This window comes from Ictidomys tridecemlineatus, chromosome 10, assembly GCF_052094955.1.
Source record: "Ictidomys tridecemlineatus isolate mIctTri1 chromosome 10, mIctTri1.hap1, whole genome shotgun sequence".
Classification (NCBI taxonomy): Eukaryota; Metazoa; Chordata; class Mammalia; order Rodentia; family Sciuridae; genus Ictidomys; species Ictidomys tridecemlineatus.
In genome coordinates this window covers 48,743,737-48,762,455 of record NC_135486.1, presented here as the reverse complement: position 1 = coordinate 48,762,455, position 18,719 = coordinate 48,743,737, and the positions used below count along the sequence as shown (strand labels likewise).

Genomic DNA, 18,719 nt, shown 5'->3' with positions numbered 1-18,719 from the left:
ATTTGAAAGAACTATTTGGAAAGAAAGGCTACAGCAAAAGAGACCAATGAGGACCACAAAGATGATGTGAATGATCATTGACAGGATTTAGTCACTGGATATCTAGAGTGAAGGAGGAAAAGTCTAGGATAAATGTGACTCCTAATTATGTAGGCAGTGATGTCTTTATAGTCAACATGATTTAGAGGTGGGAAGAGAATGTTTTTACTGCCATAATGTGAGAATACTATAACTTGAACAATTTCATCATTGAACAATGAGGATTGGGAGGAGAAAGATGAACAAAATTTGGTATCTGACCCCAAAGCACTGAGTTTACTGGAACATTTTAGACCAATAAGGTACTTCAGTCAGTGAAAAACAAAAGTGAATGTCCCCATACTTTTGCTGTTTCCTGAAGCACACTTCTGCCTTAGGGCTTTTCCTCTTCAGGTCTATGTTCAAATATTGTTCTTTCAGCAAGGTCCTTTCTGGCCACTCTGTCTAAAAGTGCAAAGTCTGCTGTCCATCCCCATTCCATCCTCTGGCACATCCCCTCTGGCAACTCTCCCCGCTCCTGCTTTTTCTTTTTTTTTTCCTTTCTCTTAATTTAGTCTGTTTCTTTCCATTGACCCTTCCCTTTCCCACCATTCCTCCCTCTCTCCTGCTTAATTTTTTCCTATAGGACTTATTATAATCTAAACTTCATCTAAAATATATTTTATGTATTTGTTTTGCTTATTGTTTCCCCAAGGGACTATCACATTCTATTGAATGTATGGATTCAGGAGTACATTGTAGCATTAATGAGCTGATGCCAAAATACTATTAGAAGATTTAAAGAAATAATGTCAAATTAAAATTGTTATTCAGAATACACATGGCCAGTTAAAAACAATATCTCCATTCAGCAGGCTACCTCTTTCAGCTACCTGGGCATACATGACTCTTAACTTGTGGTGTAGTGGAATTAAAGCTTGTCCAGAGTAAGAGGTTCCACAGAATCATTCCTGAGATATTTCTCTAACACACGGATGCTCAATAAATATCTGTTAAATGAGTAGATGAATTTAAAGACTGAGTAATACCTGGTTTTAGTCATCTTTAGAAAGCTTTGTCTCTGCTGCTTACAGTGTAGTCCATGCATCGGGGCCGGTCTACAAACCTGCTGGTCTGCATCAAAATAAAGAAAGAAATAAAGAGTAAACATTTAGGAACTTTAAAGCAACTTGACATCTTGACCATATTTTTGTGTTTTACAAAAATATTAGCTTGGGACAAATAGAGAGGAAAAACTATGGTTTGCTGCAGGTTGAAAAGCTCTAATTTCTGTGTCTGGAATCATGTGGGATTTCCATCAGTCACTTGTTTATGTATTTAACGTAATATTTAAAACTCCCCCTTGAGAATAATACTCTTTTACTTGTGAGAGGAGTCTCTAGAGAAGAATGTTTGATAGGTTTCTCACCTTTACCAGTAGAATGTCGACTCTTATATTTGCTCATCTAAAATCCAGAACATGTAGATTTTCTCACAGTAGACAAAATCAGGTCTCACTTTGTCTTAAAATGATACAATCTTTTGTTTATTTAGATTTTGAAGGTGGGGGGGCGTTTTGCTGAGGCTTTAAAAAGTTTTTCTTTAAACAACTCAGGTATGCTTTACATACCATGAAGTTCATCAGTTTTACATGTATAATTTGTTGATTTTTAAAAGTAAAAGTCACGCAGTCACCACCACAATAAAATTTTAGAACATTTTCATCACATTCAAAAGATTCCTGTGCCCATTTGCAACCACTCCCACTATCTATATTTTCTCTCTATAGATTTGTTTTTTCTGGACATTTCATATGATTTGAAGCATCTAATATGTGATCTTATGCATATAGTTTCTTTCAGTTATCATATTTCCACATCATAGCATGTATTATGATTTTATTCCTTTTTATTGGTGATTTTACAGTATTACATTGTATGGCTGTCTCATGTTTTATGTGCCTATTCATTCATTAGTTGGTTGACATTTGAATTTTGGTTATTATCAATAAAACTGCATTGAACATTCATGTGCAATATTTTATGTGGACATATTCTTCATTTCTCTTGAATAGATACCTATAAGTAGAATTGCTGAGTCATATGTTAAGTTTGTAACTTTTTACAGTAGCTGTCAAATTTTCCAAATGGGGTGTACCATTTTATATCTCTACCAGCAGTATGAAGGGGTTTTCTGTTTCTCTGTATAGCAACATTTATTATTGTCTTTTTGATTGTATCCATTATCAGTATACTTAACTATAGGTTTAATTTACATTTTTCTAATGACTAATAATGTTGAATGCCTTTTCATATGCTTATTTTTCCCTCTGTAAATCTTGTTTGTGAAATGTCTGTTCAAATCTTTTACCTATTTTTAAATTGAATTATCTCTTACCTATTGAGTTGTAGGTGTTCTTTACATTTATGTGGTGCTGAGGATCGAACCCAGTGCCTTGTGCATGCTAGGCGAGCACTCTATCACTGAGCCACAACCCCAGCCCTGATTATTAGTATTTAAACAGGAGTTGAAAGCTATACTTTTTTTTCCTGACAAGAATCCTGCTTAGGGGCTGGGGCTGGAGCTTGGACTTATTGGTAGAGTGCTTGCCTAGCACGTGCAAGGCACTGGGTTCCATCCTCAGCACCACATAAAATAAATACATAAAATAAAAGGTATTGGTTCTAACTACAACTAAAAAAATAACAAAACAAAACTATTTAAAGAAAAAAAAAAGAATCCTGCTTAGGTTGATAGCCACTCTTAGCAAATTATATGTAGAAGTATTCAAATAAAGAAACTATTACACTATAACTTCCCTGAACTCAGGGATGTATAGTTGACATTGCTAAGGGTGTATAGACCATGAATTCCTGTAAGAGTCCACATAGGTCAGCAAGAGTTAAAAAAAAAGAAAGCAAATCCAGAAAAAGGACAATGGGCCATATTTATTTTTGTACCTTCTCCTGCATAAGAATTCATAAAAATGTGAGACTATGAGTCAATGAATGACATTTTAGGAAAATATATTGTGTGGTTTCCAGCTTTGGAAGCAAGTAAGTAAATGGATGAAAATTTGACTAAGTAACATGGTGGAGCTGTCTTAGCAAATGTTAAGATTTCTTGTAAGAATTTCTTGCTTAATGATAAAGGATGCAGACTTTTCATAAAGAGGATAGAGACCATTGAGAATACTACTTGATCTTTAAGGATATGATTGCATAGAATAGAACTCCTATCTAGTACTTGTTTTTTGGAACTGTGATGAACTCTCTTCTTTAATTGCCTTTTCTAGCTAGTACTTGCTGCCATTCCTACTCCCATACCTCAACCAAAATAGCAATCTTATTTTCAAAATCTTTTGCTAGCTTTTTTCTTGCATTTTTTTAGCATATACCATAAAACTCACTATTTTAACATGTACAGTGAAGTAGTCTTTAATGTATTCACAATGTGTTATAACCATCACTATTGTAATTCCTAAAAATTTCTCCCACTCCCAGAAGAAACTTCATACCTGGTGTCAGTCATTCTAAATTTCTCCATATCCTGGCAACCAAAATCATCTGCTTTCTTTCTCTATGAATTTACCTTTCCTGGACATTTCATGTAAATGGAATCATATAACATGACCATTTACATCTGACTTCTTTTATATAGCATAATCTTTTTGAAGTTCATTCATACTGTAGCTAGCATATTATCTGAGTTTCATTCCTCTTTATGACTGAATAATATTCTACTGAATATATGTACCACGTTTTGTTCATCCATTAATTGATGGACATTTTGGTTGTATGACTTTTTGATTATTACAAATAATGCTGCTGTAAACATTTGTGTACATGTGCTTTGTGTGAACATTTATTTTTAGTTCTTTTGGATATATCCATCTAGGAGTTTGATGGAGCATACAGTTTCTCTGTATTTAACTATATTAAACAACGGCTGGCACCAATTTACATTCCCATCAGCAATGCATGAGGATTCCAGTTTTTTCCGTACTCTCCCTACGCCTATTATTTTCTTCATCTCTTTATCTCTTTTTTTAAATTATATCCATCTGCATGGGTGCTAAGTAATTATTTTATGATTCTGATATGCATTTCCCTGATGTCTAATGATACTGAATATCTTTTCATGTGTTTATTGGCCATTTTTATATCTTGTTTAGAAACATGTCTAATCAAATACTGTGTCTAAAATTGGTCTTTTTTTTTTTTTCTCTTTCTTCATAAGAGTAAATTTTTGCCTTCTGCTGTCTCAGAAATAGCTTTGGATCTTCACTGTTGAGCTTGGACTAGCATCATAAATTCATCCTGGAAAACTCACTCAAGGCCTACCTGCCATTTTTAGATATGATGATAACTGGGCAAGCAGTATTTTCTGTTTTTGATTGGTGGACGGCTTTTTTTTATTTTCCATTAAAAATGTTTCAAAAGCATATTTTGATGGAGTTATTGTCATGGCTATAATTTGGATTTGGGCAAATCTTATTGGGAAATTAATTATGATAGAATGATAATGTATCTATGGTTGATACTATTATTGGTGCTCACTGGAAGTGTTAAAGTAGAATCTGGACAACTATTTATTGGTTGTTTATAGAATAAATTAGAGCATAGTAAAGAAAGTTGAATTATGTGCTTTTTGAGATTCTTTGCAGTTCTAAGATTCTGAAATTTGTCCCAGTGAAATGGTATGAAAAGTATCTTATTTCATCATTATTTTGTACAAACTTTTTTTTTGTAAAAAAGTTTGATTCTCAGGGTAATGTAGATTTGCCTTGAAAATGTGGAATTACTTCAAAAACAGAACAAAGTATTATGTACTTTATTGTTTTTAAGAGATTTAATTTGTTTTACTTTGTTGCAGTTGAGTTAGTTTGCTTTCAGTTCTAAAAAAAAAAAAAATGTTTTCTTCTTACAGATTAGCAAGACATCTACAAAAAGAGGCCCAAGCTCAACACAACAATTCTGAATTCACAGAAGAGCAAAAGGTACCATCAAATAATATCTAGATATATTCAATTCCAAATGAAATTGCTCTTGAGTCCATTAAGCAGAAAAATAAACAAAAACTGTTATATTTAAGTAAAAAAAATCAGATTGATTATGCTTTGCCTAACATTAAGTGAACATTTATACAAATATATAACTTATCACTTAATGAATTTCTTTACTTAACTATTTAGACCTTATTTAACTTTAATGGAAGTCATCCACACTTTAGTTGAAAAGCATGGGTAACCCAAAGAATGGAGTTTGTTCCGAGTCACTTGGAAAAACAGAAGGATTGGGAATAAGTGCATTCCACCTCAATGCTTAACTCTGAATTTTCATAACTCTTTATGTATCACCTCTCAAAGCAAAACAGAAAACACACACAAACCCCCCAAACCAAAAAACAAATGGAAAAAAAATTAGCTCAAGTCAAGAAGTTGGCGTACAGATCTCTCAGCTAAATAAATATATAAGATTGCAAAATGTTTCAGTACTGTTCTTTCTTCCTTGAATTAAAATTTTTGTATGTCAAGTTGATTCCCTGATAGAGATTATGTAAAAGGGGATACTTTAAAGTAACTTTATTCTAAAAGAAGAGAATAAATGGGAGGAAACAACTCCCATTTTCTCCTGGCTCAGAGTAACTAGTGTTAAGTCAATTTTTAATCTTGTAGATAGTGAAAAATATGTGTTAGTCTTTTCCTCATCTCTTAAGAAAAGGCAGTGTGAAAACCCTGGTGACCTAATTCACTTTTATTAATACTTTTCTTTTTTTGCACAAGAGGAAATGGGAGTAATTTTTTGCATAACTTTTTAATTAAACCTAAGCAAGTTTTTAGTCCATAGGCCTGTGTTTATTGATTCTTAGTTACAGGAGTTTGGGGAGAAAAAGCCCCCAGAGGGTTAGCCGTATTTCTTGCCCAAATATATTTGTATTTTTAAAATATTTAAAATCTACTTCAAAAAAATTATATTAGTGCAATTTAAAAGGGTGTTTTTCTTTTTTCCTTAATAAGTGCTAATATCCACAATAGATTTAAGAGACTTAGGATGTTAGTCCTGGAAAATAATTATCACAAAGAAAATAGCTGATGTGCTTAAGGAAAGGAACAAAGACTATACACTATACCACTTCTGTAAGATTTGTGAAATCTATCTAGGAACTTATTAGGAAGTGATCAGCTGGCATCATTGAATTAAGACTTAAAATGTCTAAATGTTGATGAATAGAATCTTAGATATCCAGGTACATAAATTAATAGTTAATGAAGTATGTTATGAATATGAAGACAATAAAAAAATGTAAAAAAGTTTTAATGATCCCATGTTTTAGTCACTTGTTTGCCTTCAGTTAGTTAGATTTCTCCAGCATTTGTTGCTCCGGAGTAGAACCTGTGAGCCACATGGCCTGAGATTAAAGTCTTTTGACCTCCTAAAACATTCTAAAATTACAAAACAAACAGGTTAATATCAAAAAATGAACCTTGTTAAGTGATGAGGAAAAAATTAACTTTTTTTTAATTTTCTTTAGTATTCTGAGACTAGAGTTGGTGTTGATAATGCTATTGATTCTTTAATTTATAGCTGTTCAGCTTGTCTTTGGTTATAAAGACCCCCAGATCTTGTACTCCAAAAGATCCAGGAGGCTGCAGGACCTAGAGGAGAGAGCTGAGACCTAGAGTCAGAAGACTTAAGTCTTGCATCCTGGCTTGGCTCTGGTCCTGATTTTCCTTATATAAGAAATGAGAGATTAGAGAACTCTTAAGTGACTTTAAAAAGTCTTTCCTTCCTAAAACTTCAGTGACCTCTACCTGTGAAGTGGTCTGTACCTCCTCCTTTCCTGGAAGCCTGATTTCTGGGGAACATATTATTTATAATACCTGCCCAGGAGGCATTTCTGGCTGCCAGGTGTAACTGCAGACAGAGCTTCTGTCTGCCTGTCTATTCCTTAGTCTTGGAGAAGGACCCCAAGTCATTCTGTTCTACTATATAAGGCAAGTTATATGCATTTAAAGGTTTAAATTTCTGTGAAAATACAAGTGAAATATTCACAACAGACAGAAACACTCATACTGATGTATAGGCCTTATATGATTGTTCCATAAGAAAAAAATTATCAAAGTCTTCAGTTAATAATGATTAGAAAAGAGAGGTCTTCAAGACATGTTCTGGGAAACACTGGCTCTTAAAAATTAATAGATTATGTCTGTGTGTTGTGCTAAGAATGGAACCCAGGTCCTCATGCTAGGCAAACAAGCACTCTGTATATCAGTAAGCTACATCCCCAGCCCAATAGGCATTACTTGCACACAGTTTGTGACTTCTCTGGACTTTTAATATTCTAATGTGTATGTTGGATATTTTAAAGAGTTTGGTTGTGCAGTATTTTAAAAATTATTTGCTTTTGAAAAGCTCCCCTCCTTTCTTTACAGAATATTTCATTGGATCTAGTGTTCTAAAGAACATAATACAGGAAATTTTGACACATACTGTTAGATCTGCATTAAACACTATGCCTGTACATAAGCTGGAGAGAAAACTGAATTATGTTTTTCTCCAAAAAGGAAAATAGAAAATGCTTTTAACCTTATTCTTTGCAAAAATGTTGTTTTATTTTGAGTTATATTTCTTATGCTTATACTATTTCATGTTTTGATTATATAATTATGCCAACCATTCAGTAGTTAGTGGAACTTTGAAAAATGTTTTTGGTTTTTAAAAACCAATCTTATTATTAAAGTGCTTTCTTTATGAAACTTTTTGCTGTCTAGTTCACAGTGAGCTCTCAAATATATTTGATGAATAAATGTTTTATTGGATCTATTGATATTTATTTTATATTTATTAAAATAAATCCTAATTTTTAAGAGAATAACATTTTTCCAATATTTATTTTATATCTAAAGAATTCTAAAGCAGAACTGTCTAAATCTGTCTAAGCCATATTAATTGGTGATAGAATAAAAACTTCACATTTATTTCCTATTTTTAATATTCTCAAAGATTTCTAGTTAAAACAAGAGTTTATGATTCTTACTTGATCTTCTCTCATGATTAGTTCACTTAGCTTTCATTTCAGTTTTCAATAGTTTTGTCATTATAACAACTGGGTTTAGTGGCCAACAAAAAGCTGCCAAAAGCTTTCATTCCATGGAATTCCCTACTTTGGTGTCGTAGATTTTCTCATGTAAGTTTCTGGACAAAATAGAACATCCTGTCTCATGACACTTAGAAAGTTTTTCCCTGTTTTGAGTCAAACTTGGTGGTAATGAGAATCCCAGCACTATATACTTGTTTTATGTTTTATCGATTCCACCTTTCTACTTCCACTTTCTCTCTACCCCAGTGTTTTCTCTCCCCCAACAGCTAGATGGAAGATGAGTGGCTGCTTACATATTTAAAAGTTAAGTCTGGATTAAGTAAGACTGTACTGAATTATGTTTATTTTTAAACTGATTTTATTCATTACATAAATTGAATATATTTTAGCAAAATTAATTTAGCTCATTAATTGTCCATTTTTATTCCATGTTTTCCTTTAACTGATCTTTAGAGCTCTCAATTTTCTTAACAATGACAAACTAAAGTAGCTAATACTCTAAAAATGATACTGTTTTCTGTTTCTTATCATATTAGGTATGAGAAATTAATTTGAATAAAATGCTAGTGATTTAAGTCTTTCTAAAAATCAAACATCACTTCAGTGCTTGGTTTAATGTACATTAATTAAAGTAGTCAATACTTATACTCTGGCATATGTGAACTTGTGCTTCTTTATCACTTTTCTGAACTGTTCATTTTAAGGAAGGTGACACTGTTTCAGTAGCAAGCACTTGATTTTGACATCAATAAATTCTACATGTTTTAAAAGTTATTACCACAGCTGGAATAATAGTGTTTCACTTCTTTTTTAATACTGAAGCTGGGTGTGGTCCCTTAAAAAAGTTATGAAAAAGGCCGGTTGGTATTTTGCCATAGTTCAGTACATTTCTGTATAAAAAGCTATTGCCTTTGCTTAACTTGAAGAAATGTTTAAGTGGGAATAGTTTGTTAGTGGTCTCTTATTGTTCAGCTACAACATTTTTATCTTAAATGTTTGAAGTGTGAAATAAAATGGATTTTAAAGTCAAGAAGGAAAAAAAACTAACTACTATTTTGAAGATTAGCTCATTGATACATCTCAATACAAGCAAAATTCTTTTATAAAATCAGTTTTGAAAGAATATAGTAAGTCATAGCCAAATGGAATTGATGGAAGTGTGTGGTTTTATTGAATATCTTGTGTGTTGTATAGAAGGCATTGATGACTGGGACAAATTACTTAACCTGTCCATACTTAAGTTTTCACACCTGTAAAATGATCATAGCTAACTCAGAGTTGTGGGGAGGATTAATTAAATTAATGTTTATAAATCACTTAGGAGAGCCTATCAGTAAGTGCTCATTAGTTATTAATAAGTGGTTAATAATTAATAGTATTTGTTATTAATAAATTATTTGATTATTATATTTATACTTAATTATTTACTAGTTTTGCTGGAGTTGAGTGGTATATTTGAACAACAATGATTGGGGATATTAGACTTTATGTAGAAAAGATTGCTTACTGCTGGTTTCTATACATAGCTATTTAAGAGGATGAATAAACCTGAGTATTTTGCAAACTATGTATAAACATAATTTTCAAATATAATCTCTTTTCAGATTAAAATTGCATATTTTCTAAGCTTTTATATTGAAATTTTAAAAAGATTATAGAGATAATTAAATATTATTACTTGTGTGTCTGAGAGGCATATCTTGCTCAATAATAGGTTTTTTAGTGAGTTGCTATCCTGTTTGTTGAAGATACAGTAATTGAAGAATGTCCACTAGCCTAAGCACCAGGGGCCAGGACAATACTGTTACTTCCCTTTACTCCTCTTTTACCTTTCAAAGAACATTAACCAAACACAAAATCACCAAATCCCCAATTTACTAAACTTTTTGTAAGTCATACAGAAAATACATTCAGAAAAACATGTCAGTTTTTTTTTCCAAAATATGTCATTTTGAAAGCATTGTAAATGTTGTACACAGTTTTTTGCTTTTATGATCTAGACTTATTCCTAAAGACATTTCAGAAATATCTTTTTTGGAAGGACCTAGAAGTCTCAGTAGCATTCTTCAGCTGCCTGCCCTGATAATTTCTTTTATGAATCTCATGAATCTCCCCTTTTCATTTCCAACTTAGCTATTCATATTCTTATTCTGAATATTGTTTAGACAGTTTGAAATAACTTACATGATTTTTCCTTCAGTTTTTCCCCTTTCCTTTAAATTATGTATGCATTGCATACCTGTATCACAGCAGTCAAGGGTTTTTTTTGTTTGTTTTTTAGAAAGAGTCTCACTGTGTTGCCCGGCCTTAAACTCTTAGGCTTCTGCCTTAGCCTTCCCAGTAGGTGGTACACATAACTATGCCCAGCTCACAACAGTGTTCTTAAGGGCATGTCTGTTAAAAAAAAAAAAAAAAAAAAAAAGAACAATAAAAACACACTTCTGTGTAACTTATTGTTAAAGAAATCCTAGATTCCTCAGCAAGGAGTTTGTGGAAGGTCCGTTTCAGAATGACTATGCCCTACTTCACTTTACTTTTCAAACCTATCCCTCTGCTTTCAGTTGGGGATTTTAAGTAATTGAACCATGACAATTTTCCAAACTCTTTGATTTGGAAATCCTCCCTAGTCTTTGGGACTGGATTCCTAATATAGATCTTGTTCTTTTCCTTTAGGACATAAAAGGAACTTATTTTGCTGAAGCTTATAGATTGAGTGTCTCTCTTTTTAATATAGTGATTTTGTATATGTTTTATCACACATAATAGAACATGAGCATATTAAAAGCAAGGACTGTGCCCTATCACATCTGTTTTATAGCTTATTTTATAAAACAGATTGACTTCAAAATTTGCACCATTCACCACAAATACTGATTTTGTTAATATTGCCTACGTTTTTAAACAAGTCAGAATTGAGCTTAAATCAGAATTAAATTAGACCATTGTGCTATCTTTCAGATATCTTTTAGTAAATTTCAGGCTTTATGAGAAGATGGTTGGAAGGGAAGATGTCAAAAATCCCTTTTCATTGCCCTCCCCCTTTTTAATTTTCTGTTAGTATTTTGGGGCTAGAGTTGTAGCTCAGTGGTAGAGTGCTTGCTTGCCCAGCAAAATGTGTGAGGCACTGGGTTCAATCCTCAGCACCACATAAAAACAAATTAATAAAATAAAGGTATTATGTCCATCTACAACTAAAAAAAAAAGCTATTTTTTAAAATAAATAAAGTCAATATTTTAACTTACAGATAACAAAGATAGTACATATAAATGGGGTAACATGTTTTGATACATGTATATATTGTGTTATATTTAAATCCAGTTAACATTTTCTACTCACGTATCATTTCTTATGTTTAAAAACTTACAAAATTTTTTCTTTTTTCTTTTGAAATGTAGGATGCATTTATTTATCCCCCCACCCACCCCTACTGGCTCCAACCCCTGGTAACTACCATTTTACTTTCAACTTCTATGAAATCAACTTTTTTGTATTCCACATGAAGAAGATTTTGTGGGTCTTATCTCTATGCCTGGCTTACTTCATTAATATAATGATCTTGTTCCATCATGTTGTTGCAAAGGATAGGATTTCTTTCTTTATTTTTATGACTGAATAGTATTCCATTGTGTATATATAACACTTTTTTTTTTATCCACTTATCAGTTGATGGACTCTTAGGTTTCCATTTCTTGGCTATTAAGAATAGTGCTGCTATGAAATTCTCTCTCTCTCTCTCTCTCTCTCTCTCTCTCTCTCTCTCTCTCTCTCCCCTCTCTCTTTAAAAAAAAAAAAAAGAATAGTGCTGCTATGAATATGGGAGTGCAGGTGTCTCTGCAGCTTACTGATTTCCTTTCCTTTGGCTATATATCCTGGAATGGAATTGTTGGATCATATCATAGTTCAATTTTTAATCTTTTGAGGAACCTCCACACTGCTTTCCATAATGGCTATCTTTGTTGCCCTTTAAATCATATCTAGACCTATCACCAAACCAAACTTGATTTAGAATTGGTTATGGCATATTAGTTTAGAAGAGAATATATACTCATCTCTCTCCCACTTCTCAGCCCTTTGTCTTCTGATTCTCTTCTCTAAAATCTGCAAGGTGCTAGAAAAGGAATAATAATTTATTTCAAGAAGTATAGATCTCTTTTGTAAATTTTTTAAATTGTAGATGGACACTATATCTTTGTTTTATTTTTTTTTTATGTGGTACTGAGGATCGAGCCCAGTGCCTCACACATGTGAGGCAAGTGTTCAACCACTGAGCTAAAATCCCAGTCCCTATAGATCTCTTATAAATAAAAATTCTTGATTTTAGTAACTGAGAGTTAAATTATCTTGGGATTTATAGCATTTTTTTTTCCCTACAGAAAACCATAGGCAAAATTGCAACATGCTTGGAATTGCGAAGCGCAGCTTTACAGGTAAATGGATTTTTTTTATGAATTATTCTAAATTGTTCTGATAAGATATTAAATATTCATGCCCAAAGCAATATTATCTCAGAAGGGTTTTATAACAATTGGAATTGATCAGTTGAACTCACACTTAAATGATTTAGTTCATACTTTATACACAGTAGAAATAAAGGATATGATTTTAATTTTTTCTGTTTCTGTTAGCTTGAATATTCCAAATATCAGTTTGGAACTTTTCATTTTCTACCTTTAAAGCAAGAAATATATTTATTTTAAATATTTTATTCTTGCCACTTAAAAGACATAGGGTGCAGTGAAATCTTTGTAATGAAAAGATATAATATGCATATTTTAAATTTAGTCCACACAGTCCCAGGAAGAATTTAAACTGGAGGACCTGAAGAAGCTAGAACCAAGTAAGTTTGTTTTATATTTTTTAGTGATATTCCTTTAGGAAGAGAGTTTTATCTGTTGTGAATATTAAAATTGTTTAGCACAGAAAGTGATTGGATTTATTTATCTTATTTTTTGGTGCTTTTAAAATTCCTACAATATTTGCATTTTTAATTACCATTTGGATTTAATCTTTATTATAGAATATATATGTTATACTTCATCTAAATATCCAAATTAACCTTTAATTTGTTAATGGCTTTAATAAGATTATAATTATTTTGATAAACATTTTCAGTAGAGTCCAGTAGAGAATATAAGGTTACAGTCATTAATGCCCATTCACATTACATGTTATTGAAAACTACAGTCTGAATGTTGGGAATGCATTACAAAGTATTTTTTTGTTGTCTCCATTTTTTTCCCTTCTTCAAAACTTTTAAAAAGTAAAAAATTCCTTCAGTTATCTTGTTGGTTAGGATATTCCCAAATAAAGCCTTTCTGCTGTTTCAAATGATTGCTCTCTTAGAACTGTCTGCAGTATGGGCAAAGGCACAGTGTGAATAACTGAATGAATGTAAGTTAATGTAGCCTTTTTTAAAAATTTTTTTAGTTGTAGACAGATACAATACCTTTATTTTATTTATTTGTTTTTATGTGGTGTTGAGGATCAAATCCAGTGCCTCACACATGCAAGGCAAATGCTCTACCAACTGAACTATAACCCAGCTCCTGTACTCTTTTTTTATTGAGATAAGATTGCACATCTCAGTGCATTTATGTGATTAGGGAATAGTAGATTTTATTTATCCAACTAAGTAAGATTTTTAAGTAGGGAATCATAAAATCAAAGCATTTTCAAACAGAAAGGATTCTCAGACTTGTGATCACATTCTCTATTGAGGAAAGAAATGAAATGATTTGTTTGTCCTGTTTCACTTCAATCCCCAGTAACTGAGCAGGGCCTAAATCTCAGAACATTTGTCAGTGTATCTCAGTTCACACTAGTGCAATCCTTTTAATGTAAACATGCTTTGAGTAAGAGGTAAAAAATTAATTTAAGAACTAAAGAGAGCCTTGCTTAGTGGCGCATGCCTGTAATCACAGCCGCTCGGGAGGCTGAGGCAGAAGGATATCAAATTCAAAGCCAACGCTAGCAAAGCAAAGCACTAAGCAACTTAGTGAGACCCTGTCTCTAAATAAAATAGCAAATAGGGCTGGGGATGTGGCTCAGTGGTCAAGTGCCCCTGAGTTCAATCCCAGTACCCCCTGCCAAAAAAGAACTAAATAGAATGTTCCTATAAATTCCACAAACTACCAATATCTAATTCATTATAGCAATTCTAACAAAGACATATATTATTGGGATAGCTGAAATGTGATTGTATTGCAGATCCAGGATAGAAAAAGGATTCTCAGAGTATACTGAAGGGGATCTGATTTTCTGTTGTTTGGGTTGGAAAAGAGAAGTTAACAACAACAACAGACAACAACAAAGGAATGCATAGCAGATTTGTTGTGAATCTGGTGGCTTTTGCACAGTTTTAGAGGATCATATTTCATTTCTTCAGAACACCATCCTTCTGAATATGGCAAGAATTCTGATGAACTCTGTCATTTTAATAGTTTTGGTTACTTTATGTAATCCAGATCATAAAGTTTTTTTTTTCTTTGTGGTTCTGGGGATCAAACCCATGACCTCACACATGCTAGGCAAGCGTTTTACCACTGAGCTACATCTCCAACCCTAGATCATAAGAGTTGGAGATGTTATAAGAGACACAACTTATATTCAGAAATATTTCTTATGCCTATATCCAATGTATATAAGGATACTAATCAATGTAATATTTCTCACAAATTTCTGGGGTTTTTTGTACCTAAAACTTTATTTTTCAAAAGCATTAATAAATACTTTGTATAAGATTGAGATATAATTTATATAAAGCACAACTCACCAATTTAACGTATCATATTCAATTTTTTTAGTAAATTGGAAGAGTTATGCAGACATCACCACAATCAATTTTAGGACATTTTCATCACCACAAGAAGAAACCCTATTCCCATGAGCAGTCATTCACTTCTTGCCATCCCCCTAAAATCCCTTCCAATTCCCAGCCCTAGGAAGCCATTAGTTTGATTTCTGTCTATAAATTGTCCTATTGTAGACATTTTATTTAAATGGACTCATATGATCTTTTATGACTTGCTACATATAAGATTATTTTGAGAAAAACACATTGATGGCTTTAAGTAAAAGATTGCAACAGTTGTTTATACGGTAGTTCTACTGAAAATTATGTTTGTGTGTGAATGTGCGTGTGTGTGTGTGAAAGAGAGAGAGAGAGAAAGAGATGATGCTGGGGATTGAACCAAGGGCTTGGGCATGTTAGACAAGTGCTTTACCAGTAAACTACGTCACCAGCCCTCAGTTTTTTATGATAAAAATAATTAGGATTTTGGCTTCTTATTCAGTCACTATTTCCTATTAGTTGTTTGTTTCCAAACAAAATTTAAGAATCTTATAGATACACAGAGTGGCTGTAAAGACTGTGGATGTTTATTGCATATATTTATTATCTCTTCTCTTCCTCTGAGCATGCTCAAGTACTTCTATTGCCTCACAAGATCTTTCATTAATTGCCCTTTTTTTTTTTTTTTTAGAATAGCATCTATATGCTAAGCACTTGAGTCCTCTCAGTAACATTTTGCTAAGGACAACACCGACACTAGCTTGTAAATCCCAGGAATGAGTTTTAGGGTCACCTGGATCGGTTCTTTCACTATGCTATTAGTAATACCTGTAGTGGTGCTGTACTACATCATTCCTAAGTACAGCTCTCCAGTTCAAATTCCTAAGAAATTATTGACCCATATATTAGTCGAAGATCAGGTTAAAATCTATTACTTTTTTGGCTTTTTAAAAAAGATTTGGAGTAGAAATGGAAAGAGTATTTTGGAGATTCACTTTATTATACTTTATATAATGTTTTTCATTTGTACTTTACCCTTCTTGATAGTTATCTTTTTAGATGATTTTAATTTGCTGTTGCTTCTCAAAGAAACATAAATGAGTATTCTGTATTTCAGTAGGGTAGACTCTGTAATTTGGAATTTATCCAAGCAGGGCACTTGTTGTGAGTTAATTATTGAGTTGGAATTAAATATTTTCTACAAATTGGTATTTAGTAATATTTGAGATTAAGTATACTTATTCAAGCTTTCTTTTTAAAAAGAAAGTTAGAATTCACTATTTTTCCTCTTCTAAGGAAAAATAGTGAATTCTAACTTTTAATATGTTGAATTTAACTGGTTTCCTTTCTTTTAAAAAAAAGGTTTTTTAAATTTAATTTTGTGTGTGTGTGTGGTGCTGGGGATCGAACCCAGGGCATTGCCCATATAAGGCAAATGCTCTGCCACTGAGCTACATCCCTAGCTCTTGGCTGGTTTATTAGGCTGATGTAGTCTTTACTTCAACATTTTGAAATCTTTTAAATTCTGTCTGAAAATACTAAAACAATGATTGTGAAAGTCTGAGCCATTTTTTCTTATGTTAATTGCAGTAATGTACTGCTGCTTACTCAAGCATATCTCCCCACCACCACCCTGCAAAATTCCCTTCTATTAAGCCACCCTTCAAGGCTTCACAGAAATTCCACCTCTCCCTGAGAGCTTTCTCTGCTGTCTCTATAGAGGCATAATTAAACTCTGCCTCCTCTCCTGTATAGGATCATTTTAACTATCCATTGTCAGACTCTCACATGTGTTAATTTCACTTGTATTTGTTTCAGTCCTCAAAGAGATTATGAATGGATTCTTCCCCCAACCCAGAGCCTATTGAATGCTTTAAGTGTAGTATGAACTTGGCAAGATTGTGTTGAGTTAAATAGATTTGAGTGTTTTGAAGGAATCTTTTCCTATAATTTAAAAAATAACCTTTCAAAATTGAGGCAGCTGCTCATTTTCCTACCACAAAAATGAAACACGTCAGTCACCAAAAGCAGAATGCATTTTGATATTTGCCTGTGTGTCATCTTTTGAGGGTTAGCTTCAGGAGGTTGGTAGGTCCGTGCTCCAAGAGAAAGGCTGGGAGTGCTGAATTTTCCATGGTGGAGTAGCATCAGATGTCTGCCATGTAGTGATCCAAAGTGTGTAAGTCCTACCAAATCAGCCAATGAATCTCCAACCCATGACATGCTTCATACTTATGATAATGTCTTTTGTAAAATTCAAGCTCCTCTTCAGATCCTCCTAAGACATCATTGCTAGTATTGGTAGAAAGAAAACTCTACACAAAGTTTAAACTATTTTAAAAGAACAATAGAATCTGTTATTCCATAGTTGTTGAAAATGTAAACCTATACTACAGTTATAGAAAGTAAAACAGAATTTGTTTTAAAGCTATTTAAATTTGTTCTAAAGCTATTCACATAAATTAAATGTTTGATAATACTTTAACTTGTAAAAATAATATAACAAAGCTATTATTCTAAAGCAAATACTTCCTCTTCAGAGCTTTGATACCAAAGAAAAGAAAATACTATTTAATTATTCTGTTACAATACAAATGCAAGATAACCACTGAGCCACATCCCCAGCCCTATTTTATATTTTATTTAGAGACAGGGTCTCACTGAGTTGCTTATGCCTCACTTTTGTGAGGCTGGCTTTGAATTCTTAATCCTCCTAAGCCTCTGGGATTACAGGTGTGCACTACCACACTCAGCCAAGATATTCTTAATAACCAAGATATTTTTCAACTTTTTTGTTTGTTTGTTTTTGACATACTAGGGATTGAACCCAGAGGTGCTCTACCACTGAGCTATATTTCCAGTCCTTTTTATTTTTTAAAACTTTTTTAGTTGTAGATGGACACAATACCTTTATTTTATTTATTCATTTCATGTAGTGCTAAGGATCGAACCCAGTGCCACATGTGCAAGGCAAGCACTCTACCACTGAACTACAACCCCAGCCCTTTTATTGTTTTATTTTTATTTTGAGACAGGGTCTCCCTACGTTGCTTAGGCAGATGAACTTCTAGTCCTCCTGACTCAGGCTTTTGGTACCTGGGATTACAGACACATGCCACCATAACAGGATCAGCTTTTAAAAATTATTCTTATATACATTTTTAAGGGTTGATTTTTTTGCCCATTTCATTAAACTCTTATTACAATATGATCATTTCTGTGTTTTTGTTTTTGATATGAGTGAGACATGATCTTTTTGTTATATGCTCCCCATTCTTGGTATCTATTCCATTGTTGTATAAGTGATCAATATTTATTAATATTACTTATTAATATTGAGTTGATTTAATAGTTTAGTAACAATGATCATGCAGAAGTATAGAAAACATGTTCTTGTATTAAAAAATAAACAGTACTTCTTAGTGAGATAAGAAATATTAGGATTCTAGTCAACTAGATCAAGAAGGTCATGGAGAGAGTGAATGTCCATTTTAGATTTTCCCTTGCCATTTTGTATACATTTATTTAGGCTGTAATTCTCTCAATAGCCTGTAAAGGAAGTAGCATTTTCATTTTAGAACTGGGGAGATTAGAGTATTTATGTAAATGTTCAAGTTATTGTTGTAATTGTAGGGCTAGGTTTTGATTTAAACCTTCTACTTTGATCTCCTGCTGCTTCCCCTTTGCTTGTCAGACTTAAGTTCCCACAGTCCTTTCTGTGCCTTGAATAAGGCAAACTGTTTCCTACTTGGAACCTTTGTTGTTGCTCCAGCCTGTTCTTTAATACCTGGGAAGCTCTTATGCTAG

At 32.7% G+C, this 18,719-nt stretch overlaps 1 protein-coding gene across 3 annotated transcripts in view; it reads left to right on the top strand.

Annotated features, from left to right (window-relative positions):
• The window catches only part of Aida (axin interactor, dorsalization associated), a 42,963-nt gene that overhangs the window by 2,358 nt on the left and 21,886 nt on the right, over positions 1–18,719 (top strand). Inside the window, exons 2-5 of one of the 3 annotated variants that reach the window (XM_078022869.1) lie at positions 4,948–5,017; positions 11,518–11,565; positions 12,496–12,549; positions 12,905–12,959. In XM_078022869.1, coding sequence (XP_077878995.1) covers positions 4,948–5,017; positions 11,518–11,565; positions 12,496–12,549; positions 12,905–12,959 — 227 coding nt within the window. Of the gene's footprint in view, positions 1–4,947; positions 5,018–8,387; positions 8,425–11,517; positions 11,566–12,495; positions 12,550–12,904; positions 12,960–18,719 lie in introns of those variants that run through there. The other 2 variants (XM_078022871.1, XM_078022870.1) reach the window with 2 other exon arrangements.